Source organism: Salmo salar, chromosome 24, assembly GCF_965601325.2.
Source record: "Salmo salar chromosome 24, fSalSal1, whole genome shotgun sequence".
Lineage (NCBI taxonomy): Eukaryota > Metazoa > Chordata > Actinopteri > Salmoniformes > Salmonidae > Salmo > Salmo salar.
The window spans coordinates 41,248,294-41,267,937 of NC_138314.1; the positions used below are offsets into that span (position 1 = coordinate 41,248,294).

A 19,644-nucleotide genomic window follows, 5' to 3' on the forward strand; every position below is an offset into this window, starting at 1 on the left:
CTCACAAGTTCCCAATGCTTTAGAGCAGTGACCAGGGAAACTGCAGAAGATGGCGCGGCCCTTTGGAACTGATGTTATGCTCACTGTGGTCAGTAACGACGTCACTTAGAAGAGAAGTAAAGCTGTATTCATCCCAACAGGCAAAACTGGTTGTCAATGATGTCATTTCAACTAGTTTCTGTTGTCACAATGTCACTAAACCGAGTTTTGCCCGCTGGGATGGTTCCAATGGAATGAATGGAATAACCAAGTAAAGAGTTAGAGCTCATGTCAGCTTTTATAGTAAAGCATGGAACTACATGCTGTTAACTTTAGTGATGAAGCTCTCCATAATGTCCTTCATCTTCTGAATGTCCACCTCATCCTCTCGGAAGGCTTCTGTGTACACCCTGTCTACTCGCTTGTGTTGATCCTCTAAGAATTTCTGGAAATGATCACAATGTGAAATTCAGGCTCAGAAAGACAGTCATTGTCAAATGAAGTTGTTATTGTAAAAGGGAATATCAAGGCAAGGAATAAAATAAGTATTTAAATAAAGGCGAGATGAGCACGAGGTCAGTGGCTTTGTGAACAACAGGTTAGGGGCAAGATGGAGACTGACCTCTACAATGGACAGGTGGTTGGCAGCCGTGGTTAACACACTGGCAAGGTTGTTAACCACAGTCCGCCGCTCCTCATTGGTTTCTTGCAGGACAAGATGGTACCTGTGGAGTAGAATGACAAATACTGTGGTGGTGGGGGGGTCTATTTTTAGATATGAACAATGAAAACAAACTTCATGTGGTTGTGAAATAATTGTAAAGCCCTAAACATACCGTACGCAAATAAAGTATCATTGTCCGGGCCAGAAGGGCTCATAGGGCAGGGCAGGAGCATATCTCATGTTTCTGTAGCATGAGGCAGCTTGATGTACAAGTACTCCCCCTGGACAGGACACTAGTCTAACCCTTGTATCTCTGCACATTGTAAATATGGTATTGGAACTGACCCTGTATAGAAACAGTAGCTAACTTACTGTCTCATGTTATTCATGTTTCTATTTCTCCTGTGTTTTTTCCATACTTTACTTTAGTATAATATTTTACTACTGATATGAATTACTTCAATGTCAGGAAAGAAAGGCATTTCACTGTAGTTGTGCACGTGACAATAGAACTTGAAACTAAGCCCTGTAGCCCTCACCATTGTGATTTGGTCCAAAATAATTGGTAGGAGGAGCACTACTCACTGTTGCTGTGCAGCTTTCAGCTGCTCCACAGACTCGTCATAGCCCAGGGTCACCTTCTTCTCCAGCAGCTTGCGGTGGGTCTCCACAGACTCCATCTCAGCAGACCACTTCTGCTCCTCATGGGCAATGTCCTACACACACACACACACACACACACACACACACACACACACACACACACACACACACACACACACACACACCCACACACACACACACACACACACACACACACACACACACACACACAGAGAGAGGGATGTCATTTTTCAAAATGATAAAAAACACAATTTAACCACAGATGTGGATACAATACATTTAAAATAACTGAGGAGAACAAGAAAAGTTGTTTCCATGATGGTCCTAACAAGACAATGAGCTGTCTAGGAAAACCTTGGATGGACCAATGATTCACATAGACACCACTTCCTGACCAATAAATGACTAGCCTGTAACATCATTTCAGATGGGTTTCTGTATACAATATTCAAACATTTGTAATATTGAAATTATAACCCACCTGCATGTCTTGTTCGAGCTGCTCGTCGAGCCTACGGATTTGCTCTCTCAGTTGTTTCAAGTCATTCGCTTTATCTGAAATATTGGAATTCACCTGAAAGAGAAAGAGACCATGTTAAAAAAAAAAGCACCCACAAAATTGGACAAAACCTTTGGACTTCTAAGAAACAGTGAAATGTCTCGGTACCTGTTCTATGGACTCCTCCAGGCTTAGTTTCATGTCTGTCAGTCGACTACACTCCTCGTCCACATCAGTGATCAGTTTCCTCAGTAGTTGCTGTACAGAATAAGCCACAGAATTAGGACCAGATACAACACACACCTGTTGTAATAAAGCGATTGTTCAATGAGAACTAAATCGCCATACTTGAATCTGTGTTCTGCATTGAACCATGGTGGACGGTCCGTATTCTGTGGAGGTCCTGATCTCAAAGTCGTGGCCGCACGCGTTCTCGGCAGACACAGGGATGAGCTTCAGTTTGCGGGCAAGCTTGTGGTACTCGGCCAGCTTCACTTCGGCCTAAATCAGACGGATCAGCATTGGCTCATAGCTAGCCAGTCATTAAAAAAAATACTTATTGAACCTTTATTTACCAGACAGATGAGTATAGAATGCAGACGTATCAGGCCAGCATCCTATTCCTTACCGTCTCCTTGGCCTTGGCCAGAGCGATTTCCTCGTTCCACATGTGCTGCTCGGCCTGCTCCAGGCTCTTGCTCAGGCTGTTGATGGTCTGCTGCAGCTCCCTCTTCTCCCAGTTGATCCTCTCAATGTCTGCGGGAGTGAACTTCTGGGTGGACAAGATGTGTTGGAGCCGGGACTCCTCCTGTTTTAGGGTCTCCACTTGCAGTCCTACACAGGACAAAAAAGGGTAGTGGGGGGAGTGTTAACATTTCAGGGTTTCCAGGACAGTAACAATTCATTTTAACGAATATTTTAAGGGATTTTCAGATTTCATTTAAACAGATAGGATGAAGTGGGGACAGATAGAGAGATGATGTGTCAAAGGGTAGTAGACCACATATACAGACACTGTAGAAAGAGAAAAGTGTCCTGGAGGCTGCATCAATACCGCAAGACCAGCCAAGCCACGAGAATAGCAATGTTTGGTCATAGTTTTTTACCCGATGCTTCCAGCTCCTCGGCCAATCCAGAGGCTTTGTTCTCCAGGTTGGCTTTGAAAGACTCCAGGTTACTGCGATAACTCTGCAGCTTCTGCAGGTCTGTCTGAAGTTTGACTTTCTCTGTTCTTTTGACCATCAATCGGTCCTGCTCCAAAGTGAATAAAATGGTTACAAATATAGTGAATCAAATGGCTCTGTTCAAACGTAATTTGCACGTTTACAGCTCATCGACTCCTTAAATTAGGTGAGATGTGTACAATATTCAGTCGCAGTACATGGAAAAAGTGCATTCGGAAAGTATTCAGACCACTTGACATTTGCCACATTTGTTACATTCTAAAATAGATTAAATAGTGTTTTTCCCCCCCTCATCAATCTACACACAATACCCCGTAATAACACAACAAACACGTTTTTATCAATTGTAGCAAATTGTTGCTAAATAAAAAAAATGAAATATCACATTTACATAAGTATTCAGACCCTTTTCTCAGTGCTTTGTTGATGCACCTTTGGCAGTGATTAGAGCCTCGAGTCTTCTTGGGCACGACGCTACAAGCTTGGCACACCTCTATTTAAGTAGTCTCCCATTCTTCTCTGCAGATACTCTCAAGCTCTGTCAGGTTTGATGGGGAGCATCACTGCACAGCGATTTTCAGGTCTCTCCAGAGATGTTCAATCGGGTTCAAGTCCGGGCTCTGTCTGGGCCCCTCAAGAATATTCAGAGACTTGTTGCCCGAAGCCACTCCTGCGTTGTCTTGGCTCTGTCCTGTTGGAAGGTGAACCTTTGTCCCAGTCTGAGGTTCTAAGCATGTTTTCAGCAAGGATCTCTCTCTACTTTTCTCCGTTCATCTTTCCCTCGATCCTGACTAGTCTCCCAGTCCCTGCCGCTGAAAAACACCCCACAGCATGATGCTGCCATCACCACGCTTCACCGTAGTGATAGTACCAGGTTTCCTCCAGACATGACGCTTGGCATTCAGGGCAAAGATTTCAAATCTTGGTTTCATCAGACCACAGTCTTGTTTCTCATGGTCGGAGTAATTTAGGTGCCTTTTGGCAAACTCCAAGCGGGCTGCATTGTGTCTTTTACTGAGGAGTGGCTTCCATCTGGCAACGCTACCATAAAGGCCTGATTGGTGGAGTGATGCAGAGATGAGTGTGCTTCTGGAAGGTTCTCCCATCTCCAAAGAGAAACTCTGGACTAAGGCCCTTCTCCCCTGATTGCTCAGTTTGGTCAGGCAGCCAGCTCTAAGAAGAGTCTTTTTTGTCTTCCATTTAAGAATGATGGAGGCCACTGTGTTCTTGAGGACCTTCAATGCTGCAGACATTTTTTGGTACGCTTCTCCAGATCTGTGCCTCGACACAATCCTGTCTCGGAGATCTACGGACAATTCCCTAGACCTCCTGGCTTGATTTTTGCACTGTCAACTGTGGGACCTTATATAGACAGTTGTGTGCCTTTCCAAATCATGTCCAATCAATTGAATTTACCACAACTTGGAGTCCAAGTTAATATATAAAAATGTTCATCTTTGTCATTATGGGGTATTGTGTGTAAGCTGATGAGAAAATATTTTATACATTTGAGAATAAGGCAATAACATAACAAAATGTGGAAAAAGTCAAGGTGTCTGAATATTTTCCGAATGCACTGTATACACAGTCCTTAGATTCAAAAGACTAACCGTTTGGCTTTCTTTCTCCAGTCGCTCAACCTCATCACTCAGCATCCTGTACTTCTCCTCCATGGATGCGAGAAGCCCTTCGTCAACGTTGTAAAGTCTCTCTGTAAATATAAGTTGACGTTTTATGCGCTTGTTGCTGGTTTTTGTATATGTTCATTTGGAAAGAAAAGGCACAACTCACAATTAAAATCAATGCATTTGTCGTCACTGCTTACTTAGTTTAGCAAGATAATCCGCATCCTCTTCATCAAAGGAATCTGCTCCTTGCATGAACTTGTTGTAGGTTTCAGCAGTGTAGTCCAGAAAGAGCTAGAAACGGAGGGGAGCGTGCAGGGTCAAATAGAGGCCTAACATCCTAAATGGTTTTGTTGTGAGTAAGTTGGCTCTGTACCTTGTTGAACGCCACCCCGTCCTCAATCTCAGTGCTTCCGTCAGAGAAATCAGCAAAGAGCAGGTCCTGATCACTCATACAGCAAAAGATCTGCAAAACAACCAGAACAAATTCAAGGAAAATAAATTCAAGGAAACATACAGTATACAGAGACATGATTGCATGGAACTGCCATCTTATATGGCGCAAGTGAACAACAAACCTGGTTTCAAAAATAAAGTAACCGTTCATGGCACAAGGCCTCCGCCCCATCTGACCTACCTTTCTTGTTCATGTATTGACAAGTGTAACTAATAGATGCACGCACAATACATGTTAATGTTTTTAAATGTATGTAAATAAAGTCATCCTTTTAACCCCCCCCCCCCCAAAAGGATAGATGTACTATTGTAAAGTGGTTGTTCCACTGGATATCATAAGCTGAATGCACAAATTTGTAAGTCGCTCTGGATAAGAGCGTCTGCTAAATGACGTAAATGTAAACGTAAATTGTAAAGTATTTTCTTATGTGGAAGCACAGGAAGAGTAGCGGTCGCCATTGGCGTCGTCTAATGGGGACCCTAATCATTTTTTTTAATTATAAACATCTCATTATTCTAACCTTCATTAAGACAGTTAATGTTATTATTGAGTTTAGAGATTAAGTAGTATTCTGCTGTACTAATACCCACCTTCACAGTATCGATGAGCCAGACAACTGCCCCCAAGACCTGTGGCCATGTATGTGGTGCCCCCACAGAGTACATGGAACTTTTGGAGAGAACAAATGGATACCTGCCATCAGAAATATACAGTCAGTATCCTAGAATGAGGAACGGGCTTGTGTACAAAAACCAGATGCAAACAGCAAATGATCACATCTGGGTCCCAAATAGCACCATATTCTCTATATAGGGCACTACCATTGGCCAGGGCCCATAGGGATGCCATTTGAGACACAGTCCATTTTTAACATGTATGGCAGAATGAGCTCATTTTTTTACAAATTTAAATGTAACCTTTATCTAGGCAAGTCAGTTAAGAACTAGAGGTCGACCGATTAATCAGAATGGCCGATTAATTAGGGCCGAATTCAAGTTTTCATAACAATCGGGAATCTGTATTTTTGGACGCCGTTTTTTTTTTATAACTTTATTTAACTAGGCAAGTCAGTTAAGAACAAATTCTTATTTTCAATGACGGCCTAGGAACGGTGGGTTAACTGCCTTGTTCAGGTGCAGAACGACAGATTTTTACCTTGTCAGCTCGGGATTCAATCTTGCAACCTTTCGGTTAACTAGTCCAACGCTCTAACCACCTGCTTTACATTGCACTCCACGAGGAGCCTGCCTGTTACGCGAATGCAGTAAGAAGCCAAGGTAAGTTGCTAGCTAGCATTAAACTTATCTTAGAAAAAACAATCAATCAATCATAATCACTAGTAATCATAATCACTAATCAATGCCTTTCTTAAAATCAATACACAAGTATATATTTTTAAACCTGCATATTTAGTTAATATTGCCTGCTAACATGAATTTCTTTTAACTAGGGAAAATGTGTCACTTCTCTTGCAACAGAGTCAGGGTATATGCAGCAGTTTGGGCCGCCTGGCTTGTTGCGAACTGTGAAGACTATTTCTTCCTAAGAAAGACAGCCGACTTCACCAAACGGGGGATGATTTAACAAAAGCGCATTTGCGAAAAAAAGCACAATTGTTGCACGACTGTACCTAACCATAAACATCAATGCCTTTCTTAAAATCAATACACAGAAGTATATATTTTTAAACCTGCATATTTAGCTAAAAGAAATCCAGGTTAGCAGGCAATATTAACCAGGTGAAATTGTGTCATTTTGCGTTCATTGCACGCAGAGTCAGGGTATATGCAACAGTTTGGGCCGCCTGGCTCGTTGCGAACTAATTTGCCAGAATTTTACGTAATTATGACATAACATTGAAGGTTGTGCAATGGAACAGGAATATTTAGACTTAGGGATGCCACTCGTTAGATAAAATACAGAACGGTTCCGTTTTTCACTGAAAGGAAAAACGTTTGGTTTTCGAGATGATAGTTTCCGGAGTTGACCATATTAATGACCAAAGGCTCGTATTTCTGTGTGTTATTATGTGATAATTAAGTCTATGATTTGATAGAGCAGTCTGACTGAGCGGTGGTAGGCAGCAGCATGCTCGTAAGCATTCATTCAAACAGCACTTTCGTGCATTTTGCCAGCAGCTCTTCGCTGTGCTTCAAGCATTGCGCTGTTTATGACTTCAAGCCTATCAACTCCCATGATTAGGCTGGTGTAAACGATGTGAAATGGCTAGCTAGTTAGCCGGGTGCGCGCTAATAGCATTTCAAACGTCACCCGCTCTAGACTTGGAGTAGTTATTCCCCTTGCTCTGCATGGGTAACGCTGCTTCGAGGGTGGCTGTTGTCGATGTGTTCCTGGTTCGAGCCCAGGTAGGAGCGAGGAGAGGGACGGAAGCCATACTGTTACACTGGCAATACTAAAGTGCCTATAAGAACATCCAATAGCCAAAGGTATATGAAATACAAATCGTATAGAGAGAAATAGTCCTATAATTCCTATAATAACTACAACCTAAAACTTCTTACCTGGGAATATTGAAGACTCATGTTCAAAGGAACCACCAGCTTTCATATGTTCTCATGTTCTGAGCAAGGAACTTAAACGTTAGCTTTCTTACATGGCACATATTGCACTTTTACTTTCTTCTCCAACACTTTGTTTTTGCATTATTTAAACCAAATTGAACATGATTCATTATCTATTTGAGGCTAAATTGATTTTATTGATGTATTATATTAAGTTAAAATAAGTGTTCATTCAGTATTGTTGTAATTGTCATTTTTACAAATAAAACATTTTTTCCCATTTATTTTATATAAATTGGCCAATTAATCGGTATCTGCTTTTTTTGGTCCTCCAATAATCGGTACCGGCGGTGAAAAATCATAATCGGTCGACCTCTATTAAGAACAAATTCTTACTTACAACGACGGCCTACTGGGGAACAGTGGGTTAACTGCCTTGTTCAGGGGCAGAACGACAGATTATTATTTTTTTTACATTGTCAACTCGGGGATTCGATGAAGCAACCTTTCGATTACTGGCCCAACACTCTAACCACTATTTACCCCAAGTCTTTGAGAATCCTGGGGACCTCTTCCTCCACTTTGGAGGTGGGCATCTGGAAGGTTGGGTCCAGGAGGCAGTAGATGAACTCAAAGATCTTTAGGAACTCCTTGGTGGAGGGCGACTGGAGAGACTTGACTGTCATTGAACCCGGAAAGCCCTTCTCTGACAGAAACTAGAGGAGAACGAGGGAAATTATGTGTCTTTGTGAAGGAGTGCTGATCTAGGACTAGACCCCCCCCCCCCGTTCATATAATCTTATTCATGAGGATGTAAAAGTGACAACTGATCCTAGAGCAGCACTCCTACTCCGAGATACTATATAAATATTCGGGCCGGTCTTGAAAGACTTAAAAGTTCAGTGAGATTCTGTTTTAGAAATCTGTGTATATTAGGAATCCATACCTCACACAACTGTCTGATGCACTGCTGAACATAGGCCTTATCGTGTAAGGGCCGGGGATCCTTCATCTTCTCTGCGCCTCCAAAGGCTCCAAAGGCGCTGTTGCGAGCCATGCCAGCCCCACTGGTCCTGAAAAGAGTTCATCAGATTTTTAGCATTAAGGCCTGCAGTGTGAACATGTCCACAGCTACAATAAAAACGTGTACTGTCAGAGGGACTCGAGGACTGGAGTTGGGAACCACTGAACTTGGCAGTGTGAAATGGCTCCCAATCATATGGATTCACTAACAGGAATAGTCTTTGTCTCGCATGGTGACAGTGATAGAGAACTAGGTGTATAATGGTATTTTCTTCAGTGTCGGGACTTACCGACTACCAAAAAAGCTGGTTCTTCTCTCGGATGTGACAGACTGGGGTTTAGGAATGTTCAACTTTCCGAAGGATTGCTTGCTGTGAACAAATATTGATATGCTCATTGCATTAGCAAATATATATTCCATATTTATGACAGGCAGTTAAAGCAACTTCCATTGACGTTCGTTTGCCAACTTACCTCTGCGGTGTTGCATAAACCATGCTCATTCTGTTGCTTTCAACTCTTTGAGGGAGCTCAGAGAGCCTACTGCTGGATGCTCGGTTCATCCTGGATCTGGTGAAAGAATGAAGAAAAGACTTAGGCAGCTAAATACATGTAGGCTATAGATGGATAGCCAGGCCAGTTAATGTTGAAATAGGATAGCAAATGTTTCCCATACCAGTCAGCTAACTGCAAATGCCTTCATATGAACAACGAAAGATGGGCATACTAGCAGGAAGTGGGGGGGTCACCCACTTACTAGGGAGACATATTCCCGGATTGTGCGAGACAGTCCCGCATTTTGGCCCTTTGTCCTGCAACCAAACATTCATGTCCTATTCATATCAAATCCACGATAATTGAGAATTTCAATAAGCATTTTTCTACAGCTTGCCATGCTTTTCCCCTGTTACCCCTACTAGAAGCAGACCGATTATTGGACAACCAAAAAAGGCGATACCGATTAAACGGCTGATTTTAATTTTATTTATTTATTTGTAATAATGACAATTACAACAATACTGAATGAACACTTATTTTAACTTAATATAATACATCAATAAAATCAATTTAGCCTCAAATAAATAATTAAACATGTTCAATTTGGTTTAAATAATGCAAAAACAAAGTGTTGGAGAAGAAAGTAAAAGTGCAATATGTGCCATGTAAGAAAGCTAACGTTTAAGTTCCTTGCTCAGAACATGGGAACATATGAAAGCTGGTGGTTCCTTTTAACATGAGTCTTCAATATTCCCAGGTAAGAAGTTTTAGGTTGTAGTTATTATAGGAATTATAGGACTATTTCTCTCTATACGATTTGTATTTCATATACCTTTCACTATTGGATGTTCTTATAGTGTCACGCCCTGACCTGAGAGACGGGTATTTCTCTATTTTGTTAGGTCAGGGTGTGCATTCTATGTTTTGTATTTCTTTGTTTTGAGCCGAGTATGGTTCCTAATCAGAGGCAGCAGCTGTCTATCGTTGTCTCTGATTAGGAATCATACTTAGGCAGCCTTTTGCCACCTGTGTTTGTGGGTAGTTGTCTTCTGTTTAGTTTTCTGTACCTGACAGAACTGCGCGCTTTCTCGTTATTTTATTCCCTTTAGTGTTCTGAGTTAAAATAAACATTCATCATGAGCAATCAACACGCTGCGCTTTGGTCCCCTCTCTAGGACAGCCGTTATATATAGGCACTTTAGTATTGCCAGTGTAACAGTATAGCTTCCGTCCCTCTCCTCGCTCCTACCTGGGCTCGAACCAGGAACACATCGACAACAGCCACCCTCACCCATGTAGACCAAGGGGAATAACTACTCCAAGTCTCAGAGCGAGTGACGTTTGAAATGCTATTAGCGCGCAGCCGCTAACTAGCTAGCCATTTCACATCGGTTACACCAGCCTAATCTTGGGAGTTGATAGGCTTGAAGTCATAAACAGCGCAATGCTTGAAGAATTGCGAAGAGCTGCCTGCAAAACGCACGAAAGTGCTGTTTGAATGAATGCTTACGAGCGTGCTGCTGCCTACCATCGCTCAGTCAGACTGCTCTATCAAATATCAAATCATAGACTTAATTAGAACATAATAACACACAGAAATACGAGCCTTTGGTCATTAATATGGTCAAATCCGGAAACTATCATTTCGAAAACGAAACGTTTATTATTTCAGTGAAATACGGAACCGTTCCGTATTTTATCTAATGGGGTGCATTCCTAAGTCTAAATATTCCTGTTACATTGCACAACCTTCAATGTTATGTCATAATTATGTACAATTCTGGCAAATTAATTACGGCCTTTGTTAGGAATAAATGGACTTCACACAGTCCGCAATGAGCCAGGCGGCCCAAACTGTTGTATATATCCTGACTGCTTGCATGGAACGCTAGAGAAGTGACACAAATTCATGTTAGCTGGCAATATTAACTAAATATGTAGGTTTAAAAATATATACTTGTGTATTGATTTTAAAGAAAGGCATTGATGTTTATGGTTAGGTACATTGGTGCAACGACAGTGCTTTTTTCGCAAATGCGAAGTAGGGTGTGATTCGATGAGAAATGAACAGGCACCGCATCAATTATATGCAACGCAGGACACGTTAGATAAACTAGTAATATCATCAACCATGTGTAGTTAACGAGTGATTATGTTAAGATTGATCGTATTTTTATAAGAAGTTTAATGCTAGCTAGCAACTTACCTTGGCTTCTTGCTGCCCTCGCGTAACAGGTAGTCAGCCTGCCATGCAGGCTCCTCGTGGAGTGCAATGTAAGGCAGGTGGTTAGAGCGTTGGACTAGTAACCGGTAGGTTGCAAAAACGAATCCCCAAATCCCCCCTGAACAAGGCAGTTAACCCCCGTTCCTAGGCCGTCATTGAAAATAAGAATGTGTTCTTAATCTGACTTGCCTAGTTAGGTAAAAAAAAAAAAACATTTAACCGGCGGCCAAAAATACCGATTACCGATTGTTATGAAAACTTGAAATTGGCCCTAATTAATCGGTCGACCTCTAACCCCTACCCCGGTCAACAGCCCTGCACCCCTCACAGCAACTTGCCCAAGCCTCCCCCATTTCTCCTTCACCCATATCCAGATAGCTGATGTTCTGAAAGAGCTGCAAAATCTGGACCCCTACAAAACAGCCAGGCTAGACAATCTGGACCCTCTCTTTCTAAAATTATCCCCCGAAATTGTTGCAAACTCTATTACTAGCCTGTTCAACCTCTCTTTCATATTGTCTGAGATCTCCAAAGAATGGAAAACTCTTCAAAGGGGGAGACACTCTAGACCCAAACTGCTACAGACCTATATCTATCCTACCCTGCATTTCTAAGGTCATCGAAAGCCAAGTTAAACAGATCAACGACCATTTCCAATCCCACCGTACCTTCTCCGCTATGCAATCTGGTTTCCAAGCTGGTCATGGGTGCACCTCAGCCATGCTTAAGGTCATAAACGATATATCTGCCATTGATAAGAGACAATACTGAGCAGCTGTATTCATCGACCTTGCCAAGGCTTTCGACTCCGTCAATCACCACATTCTTATCGGCAGACTCAACAGCCTTGGTTTCTCAAATGACTGCCTCGCCTGGTTCACCAACTACTTCTCAGACAGAGTTCTGTGCGTCAAATCGGAGGGCCTGTTGTCCAGACCTCTGGCAATCTCCAAATCTCGGGCTGACTCTTTTCTCTGTATACATCAATGATGTCGCTCTTGCTGCTGGTGATTCTCTGATCCACCTCTACGCAGACGACACCATTCTGTATACTTCTGGCCCTCCTATAGACACTGTCTTAACTAACCTCCAGATGAGCTTCAATGCCATACAACTCTCCTTCCGTGGCCTCCAACTGCTCTTAAATGCAAGTAAAACTAAATGCATGCTCTTCAACCGATTGCTGCCCAAACCTGCCCGCCCGTCCAGCATCACTACTCTGGACGGTTCTGACTTAGAATATGTGGACAACTACAAATACCTAGGTGTCTGGTTAGACTGTAAACTCTCCTTCCAGACTCACATTAAACATCTCCAATCCAAAATTAAATCTGGAATCGGCTTCCTATTTCGCAACAAAGCATCCTTCACTCATGCTGCCAGACATACCCTCGTAAAACTGACTATCCTACCGATCCTTGACTTCGGCGATGTCATTTACAAAATAGCCTCCAACACTCTACTCAGCAAATTGGATGCAGTCTACCACAGTGCCATCCGTTTTGTCAGCAAAGCCCCATATACTACCCACCACTGCGACCTGTATGCTCTCATTGGCTGGCCCTCGCTTCATATTCGTCGCCAAACCCACTGGCTCCAGGTCATCTATAAGTCTCTGCTTGGTAAAGCCCCGCCTTATCTCAGCTCACTGGTCACCATAGAGGCACCCACCAGTAGCACGCACTCCAGCAGGTATATTTCACTGGTCACCCCCAAAGCCAATTCCTCCTTTGACCTCCTTTCCTTCCAGTTCTCTGCTGCCAATGACTGGAACGTATTGCAAAAAAAATTAAAATCACTGATGCTGGAGACTCCTATCTCCCTCACTAACTAACTTTAAGCACCAGCTGTCAGAAAAGCTCACAGATCACTGCACCTGTACATAGCTCATCCCCATACTGTTATTTATTTTGCTCCTTTGCACCCCAGTATTTCTACTTGCACACTCATCTTCTGCACATCTATCACTCCAGTGTTTAATTGCTATATTGTAATTATTTCACCACTATGGCCTATTTATTGCCGTACCTCCCTTATCCTACCTCATTTGCACACACTGTATATAGACTTTTTCTATTGTATTACTGACTGTATGTTTGTTTATTTGATGTGTAACTCTGTTGTTTGTGTCGCACTGCTTTGCTTTATCTTAGCCAGGTCGCAGTTGTAAATGAGAACTTGTTCTCCACTAACCTACCTGGTTAAATAAAGGTTACATATTAACTGTAACTATGTTAAATCTTTGCAAGTTGCGATAATATTTTTGTTCTGTATAGTTTAACACTATCTGCTCAAGAAACAGTAATTCAAGAAAATACAAATTCTCATGAAACATATCAAATGACGAGCATGCAGACGCAGTTTGGACATTCCGCTGCTAAAACGTGAATAATCAACATTCACGCTTGACAGTGATGCCATGGCCTATTTTTTTTATTTAATTATTAGATAACTTATGCCTAACAATATCCGTGTTTAAGACAACTTGGTGTATTACATAGTTATTTATTATTGCATTGTTGGGGTTAGAGTTACAATAAAAGCATTTCACTGTACTTGTGCATGTGACATTAAAACTTGAAACTACACTGTCCCGCAAAATCCTCTTGTTGTCTCGCATTTGGGTATTTTTGATGTGGTCACGCTACCTCTAACGTTCTCAAAAACTTAAAACAACATCAGTCGACATTCGTGGGGCAAATGTACACCATCATGACACTTCCACATGCAAAAACTGAATTTATTTCCTGTGATATAACGTTAGCTAGCTATATTGTTCAACGAATGACATTCCACTGGGGAAATATACAATTAACGTAGTAAGACTTGTAAAGCATAAGCTAATTTAACAAACTAGCTAACGTTAGCCAGCTAACCTGTTAGAATTCGCCTGAGGCATTACAAATAATTATTGCTAGCTATAAATTAGATGCAACAACCTATTGAGACGTCTTTCAAATAAATACGTACCTTTCCATTTTCTATAAATGTAAAATAATCCGTTTAAAAAATGTTGCTTCTACGTAGGTAGCCAACCAGTCAAAAAAATCCGCCAAAAACTTTAAGCACAACGGACGCTAGTGACGACATGAGTTTCGACGGAACGCGCAATGGTTCAGATGAGACGTGCGTTCAAGATCAAAGCGATTTGCTACGTTTTAAAGGTTCCAAGCGGCACACAATAATGAGCATACGTTTCGTTTTCAAACAATTAAATAAGTATTTAACACTTTAACAAGACAAGTGACAAAGAGAAGTAGAAAATTTATTGCAGTATTTGTTCCACCATAAGGACTAGGATCCCATTGTTCTCTTACAACTAGGGTGACCTTATACAACAAAATCTACCTTTACAAAATATCATCCTGCAAGTAGCCCACAGATACTGCATGCGTGGCTTGAAATAGAATAAATTATACCCAGAAGACTGCCATTTAACAGCATGGACAATTAAAAGTAAACAAAAATCAGATCTCAGAGAATATCTAAGCTAAAGAAAGCCACCGGGTACTAGTTTAAATTCAAAAAAACACTTTAATAAGACCATCAAAAGGACTAATTTCCAACATTCACATAAGATTTTATTCTATTTTTTTTTCTTTACAGATGTTTTTTTTCCGAGATATAAACATTTGTAGTTTTCTGTGTTAAACCTATAATACAGTGGGAGTAGAAATGAAACAACTATGTTCTGCTGCACAACAGCGAAGGAGCCTCCAACAATGTTTTAGTAACATTTCCCTCTGGTTTGGCGGTGGGTGGATGTGATCGTAGAAATTGGTCAATGCAGGGTTCATTAACTGGAAGTCCCCTCCTTGGCAGCGTACAGTGACCGTAAAGTCTGCGCCACTTTGTTACTCAGTTTGTGGTTACTGGTCAAGGCGATTTTTTTGTAAATTATGTCAGACTCCTTAATAGTGTCCACCCAAGGCACCGTTTTGCGTCCGTCCCGTTTCTTGGCGTCGGCCCAGGGGCCAGAGTAGGAGCCGGACATCCAGTGCACGCTGTAGCCTGTGCTGATCTTCTGGATGACCCGGGCGAGCTGCGGACGGTCCTTGTGCTTGGGGCAATGGATGGCGATGACGTCCATAGAGTCCACGCTCTCGTTGAGGTTCCCGGGGTCCCCTGAACGTCTCGCCCGCCGAGAGGACTGAGGAAAGAGAATATAGGCGGTTACATTCGAGCTCTATCCTGGGTACATACAGGAGTTTATGGGTTGGGTTGCAGAGCTATAAATATTCATCTAGGGATTAAAGATACCAAATGACAAGATTAGGCTACTAAACAGTATGCTTTAGTGCATCTTGGATGCTTTACAGTGCCTTCAGAAAGTATTCACACCCCTTGACTTTTTGCACATTTTGTTGTTACAAAGTGAGATTAAAATGAGTTTAACTGTCTTTTGTCAACGATATATACCAAAAACTCTTAAAGTAGAAGGAAAATTCTAACTTTTGTAAAACATTCAGAAAAATAACACTAATATATCTTGAATAGATAAGTATTGAACCCAGAGTCAATACATGTTAGAATCATCTTTGGCAGCGATTACAGCTGTGAGTATTTTTGGGTAAGTCTCTAAGAGCTTTCCACACCTGGATTGTGCAACATTTGCCCATTATTCTTTTCAGAGTTCTTCAACCTCTCAAATTGGTTGTCGATCATTGCTAGACAACCATTTTCAGGTCTTGCCAAAGATTTTGAAGCATATTTAAGTAAAAATTGTAACTCGGCCACTCAGGAACATTCACCGTCTTCTTGGTAAGCAACTCCGGTGTATATTTGGCCTTGTGTTTTAGGTTATTGTCCTGCTGAAAGGTGAATTAATCTCCCAGTGTCTGGTGCAAAGTAGACAACCAGGTTTTCCTCTAGGATTTTGCCTGTGCTAGTAGCTCCATTCAGTTAATTTATCCTGAAAAACTCCATGGCCTTAACAATTACAAGCATAACCATAACATGATGCAGCCACCACCATCCTTGAAAATATGGAGAGTGGTCCTCAGTAATGTGTTGTATTGGATTTGCCCCAAACATAACACTTTGTATTCAGCACAAAGTTAATTCCTTTGCAGTATTACTTTAGTTCCTTGGTGCAAACAGGATGAAAAATGTGTTATTGTGTACAGGCTTTTTTCTTTTCACTAAAATTAGGTTTGTATTGTGGAGTAACTACAATGTTGTTGATCCACTCTCAGTTTTGTCCTATCGCAGCCATTTAAACTCTGTTTTAAACTCATGGTGAAACACCTGAGCGGTTTCTTTCCACTCCGGCAACCGAGTTTGGAAGGACGCCTGTATCTTTGTAGTGGATTAATAACTTCACTATGCTCAAAAGGTGTATTATTTAGGCTTACCTTAACAAAGGGGTTGAATACTTATCGACTAAAAGACATTTCAGCTTTTGTAAACATTTCTAAAAATGTATCACTTTGACATTATGGGGTATTGTGTGAAGGCCAGTGACAAAAATAAAATCTCAATTGAATCCATTTTAAATTCAAGCAGTAACAACAAAATGTGGAATAAGTCAAGTGGTGTGAATTCTTTCTGAAGGCACTGTATGTATTTAGTGGTAAAGGCTGGTAAAGGAAAAGCTTGGCTGTGGGTCTCACCCCAGGGTTTCTCTCATCTTCGTCACTCTCGTCATCCTCATCGTACTCTACTGGTGCAAGATGCCCGTGGCCGGCCCCTCCAAGCAGTGCGTTTATGGCTTTGTTCCGGATGTTGGCGCTGGCCTGTGCTGCCTCGCCCTCCTCGTCCTCCTCATCTGGGTCCAAGTGTTCCATCAGGGTTTTGAACTAGTGGGACAAGAGAGGAAGAGGATTATCAGGTCATTCCATGTGCTCCTTTCTTTGTAACATCCATCCACATTCTCTTCCCATTCAGAAATTCATGCTACAAAAGTAGTGAAGACTTGAAAATGTTGAAAAGGGACCTGAAAATGACTAGCTAGAAAGTAGAGGCAGTAGAACTCTGTCCGTGTTTGGGACATGCAGGTGGTGCCAAAGCCTAACACTCACATCCAGGTACTGCTTGACTATCCTCGTCTTGATATCGTGAGTGAACACCACGTTGGCCCAGTTGTTGGACAGGAAGTCGATGGTCTGTCGGGGCTTGAAGTGGACGTTGGTCTTCCTGTTCACCGCCTTGTCGTACACTTTGGCCGACTCAGTCGGTGAGTACTTCTGGATTTTGCTACAGACAAGGAGAAAGTGAGTGAGTTGTCCATTGTGCATTAATTATCTGAAGTCTATAGCCACATCAAAATCAATCAAATTAGTGATCAAACGGAGTTCAAAAGGGGTTTGTCATAGCCAGTTGACAATCAATTCATTTTTTATGAGATTTTACACTCAAAGATTGAGCATTTGAACACTCAGAATCGTTTGCTTTAGCCTAACAGGAGTATTTGAAAGGATGTAGAATAGTATTTGAACTCACGTCTACCTATAAACCTTAGTAGGGATGTCATGTGTGAGGCACCTGTAATTGGTATTATATGTTACGTTATATTCACCTGTCTGAGAAGCTGTAAAGGTTCTTGAGGTGTTGTTTGAGCACGAGGAGCAGCAGGATGCCCTGCGAGGCGTTGGCAAAGTCCAGGAGCGGCGTGGAGTTCTCAGGCAGTCGCCGCATCACCCGGTCCACATCTTCCACGTCCAGGTCTTCCAGGTCTAAATCCGACTCAGAGCTGGGTTCCTCCACAGCCACAGGCCTCTTGGACTTCTTAGGCCGCCGCACCACCTCATCATCATCATCAGGGTTTGAGTTGTCATCACTCCTCGAGGAGTCACAGATCTCCTCCTTGTCCTCGTCCTCCTCCCCGCCAGAGCCGTTCTTTGACTGGTGCTCCTTTTTAACTTTGGGCTCGCGGCGCCGCGGCTCCTTCAACAGAGACTGGGGAGAGAATGAGAGCACGGAATCTGTCAGCAAATTGTCTATTTGTGTGAATTCTAAAATGGGTACTGTGTGTGTGTGTCTTCACAAGTATATTTGATCATGTTAAGATAGGCTGGATACGTTACATTAACAATGCTTTTTCTGATAAAAACGAGTTGCATCCGCCGTGGAGCCCAGTTTCATAATATTACCATATGTCCTAGCTGCCTGCCGTAGTTTTGAAGTAATCACGAAAAAACAGGCCTTATTTCAGGGCATTTGTCACCCTGCCAGCTCCTATTAGTTCTATTGAGCAGTGTGACACCAACTTGCCTTCCAAACATTCTATTCCCAGCTTATTGTTCTACGTCACAATGCCTGCTTTGCTATTGTTGGCAATGAGAACTGCCCACTTTGTAATTAAAATGTAAACAAAAGAGGGTAATGGTTGTCCCATTGTTTCCTATAGGGAAATATAGGCATGTCTGTATTTCGCCAAATATCTCGCAATGTGTATACGTGTATAGATATTTTTTTTTACATTTGATAGCATTTTAATCATGAGAATCTCCTCTTTCTAATTATGTAAGGCTGGGAAGTGTATTCCGTTGTCATCAAACGCTAGCCCTGAAATACCTTTTGCCCTTGGAAAGCTGAGCTCCTCCCATTGTTTTCGTATGGAGAGGCATGCTGGTATATTTCGCCAAATATCTCACAATGTGTATATTTAGATTTTTTCAAGTCGGACACCATTTTAATAATGATAATGTCCTCTTTCTAATTATGTAAGGCTGGGCGGTGTATTCCGTTGTCATCAAACGCTAGACCAGAAATAGTCAGAAGTTGCAATTTTTTTCCCTACTTCCTCGTTATGCAGACATAAGCTCACATGGCATCATCGAGGTGCGGAAGTTTACTTTCAACACAAGTTATTTTTCAGTTTCCTCCTAAGAACAGATTTTAGTGGTAAAATAAAATTATATTTTTTTGGTGCCATTTAGGAGAAATGGAATTTTAAGCATCACTCCAGTCAAAACATGCTCTGTGAACATTCCATTCCATTGCTATGGGCCCACGCTAGTGTTCCAGCTTAGCCAACTTTCTTTCGCCATTTTCAGCCTTGGGTGAATTTTGACTCGTTCTATTGTCCAACTTTCTTTCGCCATTTTCAGCCTTGGGTGAATTTTGACTCGTTCTATTGTCCAGCCTAGTTAAGAGTGCAAATGGGTTTGTGTGTGTGTGTGTGCGCCTGCGCGCGCCTGACCTCTTTGAAGGTCTGCAGCAGGTTGCTGCCAGACACAGACAGTGTGATGTCTATGTGGTGCATAATGAAGAGGGGTTCCTCCTGGCTCTGGTAGGGGAAACAGGCCAGGTTGTCAGCTATGAACAGCAGCATGTTCACGTCAGTCTTCTGTAGAGGCACAAGAGACACAAACCATCAGTCAAACGCGCACATTCATACACAT

General features: G+C 42.0%; 2 protein-coding genes across 2 annotated transcripts in view; both read right to left on the reverse strand.

The window, feature by feature from the left end:
* Positions 1–258: 258 nt before the first annotated feature.
* On the reverse strand, positions 259–14,327 carry ndc80 (NDC80 homolog, kinetochore complex component (S. cerevisiae)). Its single transcript, NM_001173803.1, is given in 17 exon segments — positions 259–424; positions 602–704; positions 1,229–1,359; positions 1,749–1,841; positions 1,935–2,024; positions 2,115–2,267; positions 2,395–2,600; positions 2,873–3,017; positions 4,561–4,661; positions 4,776–4,869; positions 4,952–5,041; positions 5,623–5,725; positions 8,098–8,270; positions 8,501–8,627; positions 8,868–8,948; positions 9,052–9,147; positions 14,270–14,327. Coding segments are annotated over 17 exon segments (1,923 nt in total). The 5' UTR covers positions 14,278–14,327; the 3' UTR covers positions 259–295.
* A 216-nt stretch (positions 14,328–14,543) lies between these two features.
* Positions 14,544–19,644, reverse strand: part of nipbla (NIPBL cohesin loading factor a) — a 48,032-nt gene continuing 42,931 nt past the window's right edge. The window contains exons 44-48 of the mRNA XM_014172664.3: positions 19,443–19,589; positions 17,817–18,196; positions 17,320–17,494; positions 16,912–17,097; positions 14,544–15,449 (exon numbers count right to left, since the gene is read on the reverse strand). Coding sequence (XP_014028139.3) covers positions 15,096–15,449; positions 16,912–17,097; positions 17,320–17,494; positions 17,817–18,196; positions 19,443–19,589 — 1,242 coding nt within the window. The 3' untranslated portion in view covers positions 14,544–15,095. The remainder of the gene's footprint in view (positions 15,450–16,911; positions 17,098–17,319; positions 17,495–17,816; positions 18,197–19,442; positions 19,590–19,644) is intronic.